The 15,275-nt window shown below is 52.9% G+C and overlaps 1 protein-coding gene and 1 long non-coding RNA gene across 5 annotated transcripts in view; one reads left to right on the forward strand and one right to left on the reverse strand.

Moving 5' to 3' along the window:
- Nucleotides 1–5,010: 5,010 nt before the first annotated feature.
- LOC311520003 lies at nt 5,011–13,260 on the reverse strand. 2 transcript variants are annotated; one of them, XR_014711444.1, is made up of 3 exons: nt 13,146–13,260; nt 5,689–5,792; nt 5,011–5,369 (listed from the first exon to the last, which is right to left on the reverse strand). It is a non-coding gene; the product is annotated as an uncharacterized lncRNA (long non-coding RNA). The 2 variants fall into 2 exon arrangements; XR_014711445.1 differs by lacking the exon at nt 13,146–13,260 and adding an exon at nt 12,692–13,116.
- Nucleotides 13,233–15,275, forward strand: part of LOC311520001 (uncharacterized protein) — a 30,015-nt gene continuing 27,972 nt past the window's right edge. For all 3 annotated transcript variants that reach the window (XR_014711443.1, XM_084627150.1, XM_084627151.1), the window contains exon 1: nt 13,233–13,455. Coding sequence is in view for 2 of the 3 variants with exons in the window: in XM_084627150.1 (XP_084483276.1) it covers nt 13,259–13,455 (197 nt within the window). In the remaining variant the exon portion in view is untranslated. The remainder of the gene's footprint in view (nt 13,456–15,275) is intronic.

Here is a 15,275-nt window from a genome sequence, read left to right on the forward strand (position 1 = left end):
GGCAAACACCTTCACACCACTAAACAGTAACTGCTGGTCCAGTGGTTAGAGCAGGGGAGGGGGCGGGGTGAGCAATCTGGGATCCAGGACTCCTGGTTTTTGTCACTGCCAATCTATCGGGAGGGGGGCCTAACTTGGCATTGTCTCTCACCTCCCCTAATTGCTCTAAATCTGGAGCATGGTTCCCACATGCAGGGGTGGCTAAGGGGACACATGGTCCCCCAGAGGGCTTTCAAGGCCTGATCATCCCTGGGTACATTTCCACACTCCCTGCTCCCACTCAGATGGGGGAGGAGATGGGGCTGCCCTGTGCCTACTGCAAGGACATGAGAGGATCAGGAGGTACCTAGGGGCCACAATTGGGCATTGTGCCAGCCCATGCCCCAACTCACTCCTGGGTTCTATCCTGGCTCTGGGACTGCAGTGGGGTCTAGTGGTTAGAGCAGGGAGGTAGGGGACTTGGAGCCCTTTGGGGGATGGTTTCCCCTGTGCCTCAGTTTCCCCTGGGTAACCTGATGCTGATTACTGCCTCTCATGGGGTTATGGGAAAAGAAGGAAGTCTAGGGGCAGTGCGGGAGGCATCCTCTCATCTCCCACACCATGGTTCGTCCTGCTCCCTCTTGTGGCATGGTATCTAAGGCCTTGTCTACACTTGCAGATGTAGAGCACCGGGAGTTAAACCAGCCCTTGCAGACAGCAGGAGGGAAAGTGCTGCAGTGTGTTCACACTGCCAGCTGCATGCGCAGTGGCGTGACCACATTTGTGGCACTTGCAGCGGCATTCGGAGCACTGCATTATGGGCATCTATTTCACAGAGCACCTCTTCCCATTCTGGTGCTGAGGCTTGTGGGGGGGGGGGTGTTGGATCATATTAAAGAAGTTCTGTATTAAAATCACAAATGAGTTTGATTCCCCAGAGTTTAAATTCCAGGGTATTACTAATTAAGAGGTCTCTTGGTTTTTGGTACTGTTTCTCTCCCTCTATGTGTGAAACTTGCAAGCTGCTAACTGTGTTAGTACATCCTAAGACAGAGTCTGTTCTCAAAGCAATTCACACAGAGAGAGACTCAAAGCAATACTCTGTAACAACAGAAACAGCACCCAAGAGACTCCCCACCCTTTTGTTGTATTCATCTCGCTTTGTTAACAATTGTGATTAAAACAGAGATAGAGGATGTATGTAGATGGATGCTTGGTGTGGATAATAACTGAATGATCAGGGAGGTGCCAGCCTAAGAATCCAGTGTCCATTGGCTGAAGAAGGCGTCAAGTAGAAATAACCAGAGGACCCCCGGAGGGCAGACTGGAATCCACCCAACAGCCTCAAGAATGGGAAAACCAAAGAACAAGATAACATCTAGCAGCACGGAGCTGTCAGGAATGTGACATCTGCTGACTGATTCAGCAAAAGCATGATGAAACAATTCCCATAGACTGGCATAGGAAGAAATTCCTATAAAAATGGACTCTAGAAAGTGAGAACTTTGCGGTCTGATTCTGCAAACCAACTTCCAGGAGCATCAGATGAGCATCTGACAAGGCCCTGCTCCCTCCTCATGTCCAGACCACCTGGCCAGTGGCTTGGCATGAGCAACTCTAAGGCTGATAACTATGATAACAACCTTGCAGAACCTGTGTGTGTGTGTGTGTGTGAATGAATGTGTGAATAAATATGAGATTGAATGGAATGTTATAGCTATAACTAACTGCTTACTATGATTCTTTCTGTATTCACAATAAACGTGGTATTTTGCCTTTCCCCCTTTAATAAGATCCTGCTGGTTTTTATTTTATTGGTATAACATTTTGGTGGAGAATTGCGAAAGGGGGAATATTGGTAAAGAACCTCAGTTATTGTAAATATTGGTGTGCACACCGCCAGCTCTAGTGAGCTAGGCATTTCTATTAGGTTAACCAGACCTGCTGGACTCCGGGAAGGTAGCAGGGGACCTGCTGGCCTCCGAGAAGGTAGCAGGGAAGAACAGGTTAACCGGACCTGCTGGCCTCCGGGAAGGTAGCCCTTAATGCCATGGCTCATGAAACCATACACAGAGAGCCTTGACAGCAGGAAGGAGTGGTTCAACAACAGGCTGAGCTAGTGCAGAATGACTGTAGAGTGTGCTTCTGGCCATTTAAAGGCCCACTAGGTGCTGTCTGTATGGGAAACTGGACCTGGCTGATGACAACATCCCTACAGTTATAGCCATGTGCTGTACTCTCCATAACATTTGTGAAGGGAAGGGTGAGAACTTCACTCAGGCATGGACCGCCTGGAGGCTGAAATTGAACAGCCAGAGACCAGGGCTATTAGACGGGCCCAGTGCGGGGCCATAAGGATTAGGGATGCCTTGAGGGAACAATTCGATGCTGAAAGCCACCGGTAATGTGTGGTGCCCTGCACGGGAGTGAAGAACGCTGGTTCCAGTGCTAGCAGGCATCTGTGTTTGCTATGTATGATGCACTGACTTGCAGCGCCTGTAGCTTTCCTGGGCTGTGCTATCATTTACTTAATGCAATAAAGAATGTTTCCAAAACCAAAAACATTCATTTATTGGGAAAAAAACACAACTCCTGGAGAAATACACATCTGTGCTGTGTGGGAGGAAGGAAGGGGGCAGGGTGGGGAATAGAACAATCACAGATTTGCATATGTCCTGTTATCATAGTCAGCCTTCCTGTCTGGAGTGTCATGCCATGAGTGCTGCACTTCAGGCTGGCTAAAATGCCTGGTGATGGAGCTTGAGTGCAGTGGCTAAGGGTCGTAGTTTGCAGGGCTGGGCGGTGAAGGTAAAGGTGTTGGAGGTGGCTGGTGGTGATAAGAAACCAGATGTTGGAGAAAATGGGTTGGCGGTGATATGGGGGTGCAAGGGAAATAGTTTTGGGACACGGGTTGCGGGGGGGGAGGGGGAGTAGTGCTCTGCCTGCCTTGCTACGAGCACCTGCTTTGAGTCTGCTTGGCGCTCCGTAATGCTTATGAGCCGCTCCATGCTTTGGTGCTGGCGCGGGGGTGCCGGTGTAGTGTAGTAAAGTGCTCTCCATAGCGGTGTCCTGAGCATGCTCAATACATCTGCTGAAGCCACTTCATAGAATCATAGAATATCAGGGTTGGAAGGGACCCCAGAAGGTCATCTAGTCCAACCCCCTGCTCAAATCAGGGTTGGAAGGGACCCCAGAAGGTCATCTAGTCCAACCCCCTGCTCAAAGCACTTCCCTTCACCCTGCCCTTATTAGCCGTAGGATTCTGCGGACTGCTTTTGACAGGGGTTAAAAAGTGGCAAAGGGAGCGAATCGGAGCAGGGGGTGGAAATTGACTGGTCGGGGGGGGTCAAGCTTCTGGAGGCAGCATTAGGAGAGGGGCTAAAGGGTAAAACCAGGAATGAAGCGGGGAGGAGGCAGAGTTCAGACCAGGAGTGAGGTGCTGGCAGAGGGTGACAGAGGGCAAAACCCAGCACAGGCAGGGGCACAGGGGGTAGCAGTTACCCCAGTGGGACTGAGACACCGGTGCTTTGCAAAATAGTTTGTTGGGGGGGGAGGGGAGAGGCTTTTTTATTTGAGTAAAGTAGCTTTTTTGTATGGTCACACAAACGGAACATGCTCAATAACATCTGCTGAAGCCACTGCCCTTCACCCTGCCCTTATTAGCCGTAAAATTCGGCTCACTGCTAATTACAGGGGTTTTAAAAGAGGTAAAGGGGGCAAATCAGAGCAGGGGGGTGCCCAGGGTCAGAGCAGGGGGCGGAAATTGACTGGTCAGGGGGGTCAAGCAGCTGGAGGCAGGATTAGGAGAGGAGCTAAAGGCAAAATCAGGGCTGCTGGGGAGGAGCAGGAGAGAAGCTTGGGATGAGGCGCTGACAGAGGGCAAAACCTGGCACAGGGCAGGGGTACAGTGGGTAACAGTTACCCCAGTGGGACTGAGACCCCAGGGTTTCAAAAATGGTGGGGGAGAAAGGGGCTTTTTTAATTTCCCCTCTCACAGACAGCACCTCTCAGCATCTGCCTCCCAGGGCTGGGTTCTTAAAGGCACAGGCATCCCAATGCCTAGTCAATGCAACTCCTCTTTGTCTGATCTAAACTACTGAGCCCTGGTCTACACTATGAGTTTAGGACGGATTTAGGAGCATTAGATTGATTTAGCCTTACACCCGTCCACACTCCGAAGCTATTTTTTCTGACTTTAAGGGCTCTTAAAATCAGTTCTGTACTCCACCCCGATGAGTGGATTAGCGCTGAAATTGACCTTGCTGGGTCCAATTTAGGGTAGTGTGGATGCAATTCAACGGTGTTAGCCTCTGGGAGCTATCCCAGAGTGCTCCATTGTAACCGCTCTGGACAGCACTCTCAACTCAGATGCACTGGCCAGGTAGACAGGAAAAGCCCCACGAACTTTTGAATTTCATTTCCTGTTTGGCCAGCGTGGCGAGCTGATCAGCACAGGTGACCATGCACTCCCATAATCATAAAAGAGCTCCAGCATGGACCGAACAGGAGGTACTGGAGCTGATCGCTGTATGGGGAGACGAATCCGTGCTATCAGAACTCCATTCGAAAAGACGAAATGCCAAGATATTTGAAAAAAATCTCCAAGGGCATGTAGGACAGAGGCTATAACAGGGACCCGCAGCAGTGCCACATGAAACTTACGGAGCTCAGGCAAGCCCACCAAAGAACCAGAGAGGCAAACGGCCACTCCGGATCAGAGCCCCAGATATGCCGCTTCTATGATGAGCTGCATGCCATCCCAGGGGGTGCCCCTACAACTACCCCAGCCCTGTGTGTGGACTCCATTAATGGATTCTCACGCAACAGGGATGCAGATTTTGGGGACGAGGAAGATGAGGAGGAGGAGGTTGACACACAGCAAGCAAGCAGATAAACTGTTTCCCCTAACAGCCAGGACCTGTTTTTCACCCTGGATCTAGTACCTTTCCAACCCACCGAAGGTGGGCTCCTGAACATAGAAGGCGGAGAAGGAACCTCTGGTGAGTGTACCTTTGTAAATATAATACACAGTTTAAAAGCAAGTGTGTTTAATGATTAATTTTCCTCAAAGACTTGGGATGCATTTGTGGCCAGTACAGCTACTGGAAAAGTCTGTTAATGTGTCTGGGGATGGGGCGGAAATCCTCTAGGGACATCTCAATGAAGCTCTCCTGGATGTATTCCCAAAACCTTTGCAAAAGGTTTCTAGGCAGAGCAACCTTATTCCGTGCTCCCTGGTAGGACACTTTACCACGGCAGGCCAGCAGCACGTAGTCTGGAATCATTCCATAACAAAGCATGGCAGTGTATGGTCCCGGTGTTTGCTGGCATTCAAGCAACATCCGTTCTTTATCCCTCTGTGTTATCCTCAGGAGAGTATTCAGGGTCACCTGGTTGAAATAGGGGAATTTTATTAAGGGGACATTCAGAGGTGGCTGTTCCTGCTGGGCTGTTTGCCTCTGGTTGAACAGAAACCATCCCCGCAGTGCGGGGAGTGGTGAAGCGATCATCCCAGAGAGTTCTGTGTGTGGGGTTTGGGGGTGGGGGGGTGGTTAGTTCGGTTTGTGCTGCACGTTAACCCGAAAACCGCAGCCCCTCCTTTTAAAGGGCCAACCCAATGGGTGCTTGGTATGTGAAATGAGGGTGCTGCTGTTTGAAACCATTCCCACATGTTAGGAAGGTTAAAGAAGCCAAAAGACTGTGGCTTACCATGGCTGCCTGCAAGCCGAATTCTGTTGCCCGCCGGCACCTGCGCATGTGATCTCTCACACCATACCAATAGAAGGTCCTCGATATAAGAGGCAAAATGCGACCTTGTAAAGAAAGCACACGTGCTATGTAATGTTAACAGCTTGGTTCACCATGAAAGAGTCTACCAGTTGTTCTCTAAAATGTCTCTTTTTAAAGACTAATCTCCCTTTTTTCCCTCCTGCAGCTGCAAATGTTTCATTGCTCCACGTATCATCTCCGTTCCAGAGACTATCTAAGATTAGAAGCCGAAAAAAATGCACTCACGCTGAAATGCTCTCTGAACTCATGCAGTCCTCCCACACTGAAAGAGCCCAGCACAATGCGTGGAGGGAGACAATGTCAGAGTCCAGGAAAGCACAAAATGAACGCGAGGACAGGAGGGACGAGCGAGAGGAGAGGAGGCAGGATGCAATGCTGAGGCTCCTGGAGGATCAAACTGATGTTCCGGCATATGGTTGAGGTGCAGGAAAGGCAACAGGAGCACAGACCGCCGCTGCAGCCACTGTGTAACTGCCCGCCCTCCTCCCCAAGTACCATAGCCTCCTCACCCAGAAGCCCAAGAACGTGGGGGGAGCCCTCTGGGCACCCAACCACTCCACCTCAGAGGACTGCCCAAGCAACCGAAAGCTGGCATTCAACAAGGTTTGAAGTGCAGTGTGACCTTGTCCTTCCATCCTCCCCTCCTCCACCACCGCACCCAGTGCTTCCCTCTTCCCCCACCCTCCCCAGGCTACCTTGGCAGTTATCCCCCCAGTTGTGTGACGAATTAATAAAGAATGCATGAATTTGAAACAACAATGACTTTATTGGCTCTGCAAGCGGTGATCAAAGGGGGAGGGGAGGGCGGTTGGCGTATAGGAAAGTAGAGTGAAGCAAGGGGGCAGGTTTTCACCAAGGAGAAACAAACAGAACTGTCATACCGGAGCCTGGCCAGTCATGAAACTGGTTTTCAAAGCTTCTCTGATGCGCAGCACACCCTGCTGTGCTCTTCTAACAGCCCTGGTGTCTGGCTGCGTGTAATCAGGGGCCAGGCGATTTGCCTCAACCTCCCACCCCGCCATAAACGTCTCCCCCTTACTCTCACAGACATTGTGGAGCGCACAGCAAGCAGTAATAATGATGGGAATACTGGTTTCGCTGAGGTCTGAGTCAGTAAACTGCCCTAGATGCTTTTAAACATCCAAATGCACATTCTTCCACCATTCTGCACTTGCTTAGCCGATAGTTGAACCGCTCCTGACTACTGTCCAGGGTGCCTGTGTACGGCTTCATGAGCCATGGCAATAAGGGGTAGGCTGGATCCCCAAGGATAACTATAGGCATTTCAACATCCCCAACGGTTATTTTCTGGTCTGGGAAGTAAGTTCCTTCAAACTACTCAAACAGACCAGAGTTCCTGAAGATGTGAGCATCATGCACCTTTCCCGGCCATCCCACGTTGATGTTGGTGAAACGTCCCTTGTGATCCACCAGTGCTTGCAGCACCATTGAAAAGTACCCCTTTTGGTTTATGTACTGGCTGCCAAGGTGGTCCGCTCCCAAGACAAGGATATGCGTTCCATCTATTGCCCCACCAGTTAGGGAATCCCATCGCAGCAAAGCCATCCACTATGACCTGCACATTTCCCAGAGTCACTACCCTTGATAGCAGCAGCTCAGTGATCCCGTTGGCTATTTGGATTACAGCAGCCCCCACAGTAGATTTGCCCACTCCAAATTGATTCCCAACTGACCAGTAGCTGTCTGGCGTTGCAAGCTTAGAATCATAGAATCATAGAATATCAGGGTTGGAAGGGACCCCAGAAGGTCATCTAGTCCAACCCCCTGCTCGAAGCAGGACCAATTCCCAGTTAAATCATCCCAGCCAGGGCTTTGTCAAGCCTGACCTTAAAAACCTCTAAGGAAGGAGATTCTACCATCTCCCTAGGGAACGCATTCCAGTGTTTCACCACCCTCTTAGTGAAAAAGTTTTTCCTAATATCCAATCTAAACCTCCCCCACTGCAACTTGAGACCATTACTCCTCGTTCTGTCATCTGCTACCATGGAGAACAGTCTAGAGCCATCCTCTTTGGAACCCCCTTTCAGGTAGTTGAAAGCAGCTATCAGATCCCCCCTCATTCTTCTCTTCTGCAGGCTAAACAATCCCAGCTCCCTCAGCCTCTCCTCATAACTCATGTGTTCCAGTCCCCTAATCATTTTTGTTGCCCTTCGCTGGACTCTCTCCAATTTATCCACATCCTTCTTGTAGTGTGGGGCCCAAAACTGGACACAGTACTCCAGATGAGGCCTCACCAATGTCGAATAGAGGGGAACGATCACGTCCCTCGATCTGCTCGCTATGCCCCTACTTATACATCCCAAAATGCCATTGGCCTTCTTGGCAACAAGGGCACACTGCTGACTCATATCCAGCTTCTCGTCCACTGTCACCCCTAGGTCCTTTTCCGCAGAACTGCTGCCTAGCCATTCGGTCCCTAGTCTGTAGCTGTGCATTGGGTTCTTCCGTCCTAAGTGCAGGACCCTGCACTTATCCTTATTGAACCTCATCAGGAACCTTCCACAGGGCTAACACCACTCGCTTGTGAACTGTGAGGGCTGCTCTCATCTTGGTATTCTGGTGCTTCAGGGCAGGGGAAAGCAAGTCACAAAGTTCCATAAAAGTGCCCTTACGCGTGCGAAAGTTTCGCAGCCATTGTGAATTGTCCCAGATGTGCAACACTATGCGGTCCCACCAGTCTGTGCTTGTTTCCCAGGCCCAGAATCGGTGTTCCATGGCATGAGCCTGCCCCATTGCCACCAGGATGGCCAAATTTTTGCGTCCCGTACTATGAGAAGTCTGTGTCCATGTCCTCATCACTCTTCTCATCGTGCTGCCATCGCCTACTCGCCTGCTCTTGCAGGTTCTGGTTCTGGTTCTGCATATACTGCTGGATAATGCGCGTGGTGTTTAGAGCGGTCACAACTGCCGCAGTGATCTGAGCAGGCTCCATGCTTGCCATGATATGGCATGAGCAGGAGAGCAGAGTGGCAGTGGAAGCGGCGGGTGGATGACGATGCTGACAGCAATATGGCACCCGCACGGAAAAAGGCGCGAAATGATTGTCAGCCATTGCTTTCACAGAGGGAGGAGCAGGGGGTAGGCTGGCAGCAGATGGTGCAGTACGACGGCTAGCCATCATTATCTCCTGGGTGCTAGCCAGCAGACAGTGCAGCACTAGTGCTAGCTGTCATCGTCTCCTGGGTGCTTGCGGTGCTGCTGGCTGGGAGAGCAGCCTGAGGCAGAATGGCCTCCTCAAGGATTAAACTCACAACCCGGGGTTTAGCAGGCCAATGGTCAAACCGCTGAGCTATCCCTCTGCAAATAGTCCAGGCAGCACTGAATCTCCATTAGACAAAACTTAAAGAAGAGAATGACCTGTAGGAATGTTATCAGGAGGGCCAAATCGCACCTGGAGCTGCAGCTAGCCAGAGATGTCAAGAGTAACAAGAAGGGTTTCTTCAGGTATGTTGGCAACAAGAAGAAAGCCAAGGAATGTGTGGGCCCCTTACTGAATGAGGGAGGCAACCTAGTGACAGAGGATGTGGAAAAACCTAATGTACTCAATGCTTTTTTTGCCTCTGTCTTCACTAACAAGGTCAGCTCCCAGACTGCTGCGCTGGGCATCACAAAATGCGGAAGAGATGGCCAGCCCTCTGTGGAGATAGAGGCGGTTAGGGACTATTTAGAAAAGCTGGACGTGCACAAGTCCATGGGGCCGGATGAGTTGCATCCGAGAGTGCTGAAGGAATTGGCGGCTGTGATTGCAGAGCCACTGGCCATTATCTTTGAAAACTCGTGGCGAACCGGGGAAGTCCCGGATGACTGGAAAAAGGCTAATGTAGTGTCAATCTTTAAAAAAGGGAAGAAGGAAGATCCTGGGAACTACAGGCCAGTCAGCCTCACCTCAGTCCCTGGAAAAATCATGGAGCAGGTCCTCAAAGAATCAATCCTGAAGCACTTGCATGAGAGGAAAGTGATCAGGAACAGCCAGCATGGATTCACCAAGGGAAGGTCATGCCTGACTAATCTAATCGCCTTTTATGATGAGATTACTGGTTCTGTGGATGAAGGGAAAGCAGTGGATGTATTGTTTCTTGACTTTAGCAAAGCTTTTGACACGGTCTCCCATAGTATTCTTGTCAGCAAGTTAAGGAAGTATGGGCTGGATGAATGCACTATAAGGTGGGTAGAAAGCTGGCTAGATTGTCGGGCTCAACGGGTAGTGATCAATGGCTCCATGTCTAGTTGGCAGCCGGTATCAAGTGGAGTGCCCCAAGGGTCGGTCCTGGGGCCGGTTTTATTCAATATCTTCATAAATGATCTGGAGGATGGTGTGGATTGCACTCTCAGCAAATTTGCGGATGATACTAAACTGGGAGGAGTGGTAGATACGCTGGAGGGGAGGGATAGGATACAGAAGGACCTAGACCAATTGGAAGATTGGGCCAAAAGGAATCTGATGAGGTTCAATAAGGATAAGTGCAGGGTCCTGCACTTAGGACGGAAGAACCCAATGCACAGCTACAGACTAGGGACCGAATGGCTAGGCAGCAGTTCTGCGGAAAAGGACCTAGGGGTGACAGTGGACGAGAAGCTGGATATGAGTCAGCAGTGTGCCCTTGTTGCCAAGAAGGCCAATGGCATTTTGGGATGTATAAGTAGGGGCATAGCGAGCAGATCGAGGGACGTGATCGTTCCCCTCTATTCGACATTGGTGAGGCCTCATCTGGAGTACTGTGTCCAGTTTTGGGCCCCACACTTCAAGAAGGATGTGGATAAATTGGAGAGAGTCCAGCGAAGGGCAACAAAAATGATTAGGGGACTGGAACACATGAGTTATGAGGAGAGGCTGAGGGAGCTGGGATTGTTTAGCCTGCAGAAGAGAAGAATGAGGGGGGATTTGATAGCTGCTTTCAACTACCTGAAAGGGGGTTCCAAAGAGGATGGCTCTAGACTGTTCTCCATGGTAGCAGATGACAGAACGAGGAGTAATGGTCTCAAGTTGCAGTGGGGGAGGTTTAGATTGGATATTAGGAAAAACTTTTTCACTAAGAGGGTGGTGAAACACTGGAATGCGTTACCTAGGGAGGTGGTAGAATCTCCTTCCTTAGAGGTTTTTAAGGTCAGGCTTGACAAAGCCCTGGCTGGGATGATTTAACTGGGAATTGGTCCTGCTTCAAGCAGGGGGTTGGACTAGATGACCTTTTGGGGTCCCTTCCAACCCTGATATTCTATGATTCTATGACCTGAGTCACTCCCATTTATGTCCAGGCGCTCCTGACAAACCTCACCAAGATCTGCCAGGAGCACCCCAATCAACCTCACGGAGGCCGGCCAAGAGCAGCCAGGAGACGATGAGGACAGATACCAGTCATACTGCACCGTCTGCTGCCACAAGACAATGAGCTGCTGCTGTGTAGCAATGCAGTCCCACGTCTGCCAGCACCCAGGAGACGTACGGTGACGGTGAGCTGAGTGGGCTCCATGCTTGCCGTGGTACGGCGTCTGCACGGGTAACCCAGGAAAAAAGGCGTGAAACGATTATCTGACGTTGCTTTCACGGGGGGTGGGAGGGCTGATGACATGTACCGAGAACCACCCGCGACAATGTTTTTTGCCCCATCAGGCATTGGGATCTCAACCCAGAATTCCAATGGGCGGCGGAGACTGCGGGAACTGTGGGATAGCTACCCACAGTACAATGCTCCAGAAGTTGACACTAGCCTCAGTACTGTGGACGCACTCCACCGACTTAATCGTCTTATGGGGGGGGGACACAATCGACTGTATAAAAATCGCTTTCTAAAAAATCGACTTTTATAAATTCGACCTAATTTTGTACTGTAGACTAGATGACCTCCTGAGGTCCCTTCCAACCCTGATATTCTCTGATTAGATTCCAGGGCCTTGTACCATCCAGAAACATATGCAGCAGCGAGAGGTCCTACTTTGTAAAAAAGGACATCTCATGTAGCTAATTCAAGCAGTCTCACATGTAAAACCAAACTGATAGCTTTCTTTAACAGTGGAACAAGCCTTGTGGATGGGGGGAAGTGGTTGGCATGGTCTGTCTTGCCTTTAGTAAGGCTTTTGATACTGTGTCCCATGACCTTCTCATAAACAAACTACGGAAATGCAACGTAGATGGAGCTAAAATAAGATGGGTGCAAAACTAGTCTGAAAACAGTTCCAACAGCAGTTCTCAGTGATTCACAGGCTGAAAGGGCTGAGTCAAGCTGAAAGGGCATAACGAGTGGGGTTCTCCAGGGATCAGTTCTGGCTAAGTTTCTATTCAAAATCTTCATCCGTGATTCAGATAATAGCATAGAGCAGTGGTCCCCAACCTTTCTGTGGGAACAGCACATTCCTATTCCCAACAGACTGTGGCGAGCGCCAAACACCCCGCCGCCAAAATGGCGCCGAGAAGTGGCAGCGGAAAGAAGCCTCGCTGCCGAAATACCGCCGAGAAACAGCGACACCTGGGGGTGGCATATCGGCGGGTGGTTCTCAGGTGGCCGCACTCGGCGACGGCATTTCGGCGGGCACCGCGTTGGGGACCCCGGCACAGGGAGTACCGTTGCCGCCACAGGGTGCCCGAGGCAAGCAACCGCTGGGTTTGCTGCCCGGTGTGCGCTGCGCCCATGATCACAACGGGGCGGAGAAGCAGGGAGATTTATTTGGTGCTCCAAATAGGGCGCAGGGAGACTGGGCTGGCTCAAACCCTGCCGCCCCGCACGCAGGTTCCAGTATACCTTTGCCTACCTCACTACACACGCTTACGCAACCAATGCCCCGTTGCCCCGTACAAATACCGCAGCCAATCAGCTAAAGCAGCCAGTTGGGGTTTTCCTCAGCAGCGTTATCCGGGCCTTATTTGGCCCCATCGCTTACCGGCTTTTGCTAAACATTTCCGCCTCACCTATCTGCTTCCCAGGCCGAAGCTGGCCTTGGCTGGCGAGCCGAGCGCGGAGCCGCCTGCCCCCGCGCGCTGGCTCCCTCGGCGTCGCGCCGGGTCCAAGGAGCAAAGGGGCCTCGGTCTACTGGGGCCCAGAGCAGGAGGGCTTCCTCGGCGCTGGCGGGCTTCCACCCCCGCGAGTCACCTAGGGCAGCGCCCAGCGCCCAGCGCCCCCGACGGGGCGGGCGGACGGGGCAAGGGCGGCCCCGGGCGGGGGCCCGCGGGAAGGGTGCGACGCTGCCGCCCAAGCCCCGGGCGGGCGGCCGCCCCGCTCCCCGCCGGGTTAGGCCTCCCGCGGCGCCTTGGGCCCGGTCGCCGGGAAGAGGTGGGCAAACTGGCGGTAACGGCCACCGGCAGCACGTTCCCGGGGGGGGGGGGGGAGCCACAGCGGCCCCGCCCCCGGGTCTCGCTCCGGTACCTGGAGGCTGCAGCTCCCCGGGCCAGGCGGGGGGAGGGGGGGGGTGAATGAAGGTCTCCCCGGCACAGACCCTTCGGCCCCACCTCTGCGCATGCCCCACTCGCCCCCTGCGCATGCCCAGAGCCGGGAGACACAAAACCCTCCTCCGCGTCCCGGAGAGGCTCCGACGGCCCCGCGCGAGCCGTAGCGCCCCCCTCGCGCCTTCGCAGCCCGGCTCGTCCTCGGCCCCCCCCTCCGAACGTCACTTCCGCTCCCAGGAGGGTCAGGAACTACCTCTCCCAGCCTGCCCCGGGGGGCCTTACCGGCACAGGTAAGGGAGGGTTTCCAGCAGCTGTTATTGCGCATGCTCGGTGCGAGCCCTAGTGGGGTTTGCAGCCGGGCCCAGAGCGGGGGGGGGAGCACCTTGGGGGGGGCCGGGAGAACAAAGCCCAGAGCCCGGGGGCGGGGCTCGGGACCGGGCCCGGGCCAGACGCTGCTGCTGCCTCCGTGGGACCCGGGAGCCCGGGCTGGGCAGCGGCTGCTCCCCCGCGCGGGGTCTGTGCTGGGGGGGCCCGTCATTAACCCCTCCGTGCCCGGCCGGGGGGGGGGTTTCTCCAGCCGGGACCAGCCCCCCGGGCTCTGCCCGCCCCCGCCCGCAGCCGGAGCCCCCCGGTGAGTGAGAGACCCCCGGGGCGGGGGGGGGGGGAAGCGACTCTCTGCCCCCGGGAACCGGGGAGAAGCCTCGGGGCTGCCTCAGCCCCGGCGGAGCCGCCGCCAGGATCTGCCCCCGGCCCCGCTGGGATGGGGGGGGGGGGGCAGAGACTGGGGCCCGGCGGGGGGGTCCCCGGGGGGGATCGGGCGGGGGGGGCAGAAGCCGGAGTAGCCGGGGGGGGGGTTGAATTCCCGGGGGGGGGGAAGTGGGGGGCGGGGGAGTTAATTGGATCCTGTCCCTGTTTGTGCCACTCGCCTCTCAGCCCCGATACAAATTCCCTCCGGCTCGTCCCCTTTTCTCTCTCAGCATCTCACGCGTGGCTGCAAACTCCGGGGCGATTCCCCCCCTTTCCCCTCAAATGATCCGCTCTCTCGTCTCTCCTCATCCCCCCCCGGTCTCTCCCTAATTCTCAAATGTCCGTTTAAAATCTCCTCCCATTTGGGGGGGGGGTTCCCACCCATTTTATCTGCAGTGATTTGTCCTTGTTTAGGTGGGAAATTGTTGCCTGGAGTCATTCCCCAAAACATGGCTGCCCCTGGAGTGGGGATGGGCAGGGAAGGGAGGAGCACGTGTCCCCCATGGGGACTGCCCCAGACCCCGGTTTCCCAATCCCAGTTGCTGCCCCCTAACTGCCAACACAGTTGCCCCCCAGTGGCCAGTCACCTGCCCATCCCCCACTACTGGCCCCTCACCTCACCCAGGGGGCCCTCCAGCTCCCCCTCCTTTGCCCTCTTCAATCAGCTCCTCAGAGGGCTCCCTGCTGCCCCCGTGAATGGTGGGGAGGGACCATCACTTTCTGTTTATGTATTGGACACTCATATGAAATCCCTTCAAACAGTCCCCCTTTTCCCTTTAATTATTTAATAGCAATATAAAATCCCCTCCGATCTTGGTGTTTTTCCTCTCATGTTCTCAATTGTGTCGTTTGTGATATGCGTTCTCTGCAAATCTCAAGGATGGATATAAAATACTCTCAACGTTTGCTCCAGTTTTTCTCTAATTGTCTATTTCTAATTATATGTCCTGAGATTTTTCCCTGTCTCTCTAATTATAAAATACTAAGAACATCTCATATTTACACCTTTTCTCAGATTCCTGCGTAGGGATATGAAATGTTTGTAACTGTTGCCCATTTCCGCTCTATTCATATATCAAATATTGATGTAAAATACACTCCGATTTTACCTCAGATCAACAACTGATATAAAATCCCTCTGAATTTCCACTTTCCTCTCTATAATTTGCAAAAATGGATCCAAAATCCTTCCGATTTCTTCCCTTTCTCTTTCATTTCTGAACATTGATCTCAAAACTCAGGTTTTCCCTCTCACTATGTCATTATCAAATGTCAGTTAAAAAGCCTCTTGGGTTTGGGGCTGTTCCCCATGTTTCTAAATCCCAGCAACAACTTCGTCCTTGGAGGGAACCTGTGGCCCTGA

Source organism: Lepidochelys olivacea (assembly GCF_965140295.1).
Source record: "Lepidochelys olivacea isolate rLepOli2 genome assembly, chromosome: 4".
Lineage (NCBI taxonomy): Eukaryota > Metazoa > Chordata > Testudines > Cheloniidae > Lepidochelys > Lepidochelys olivacea.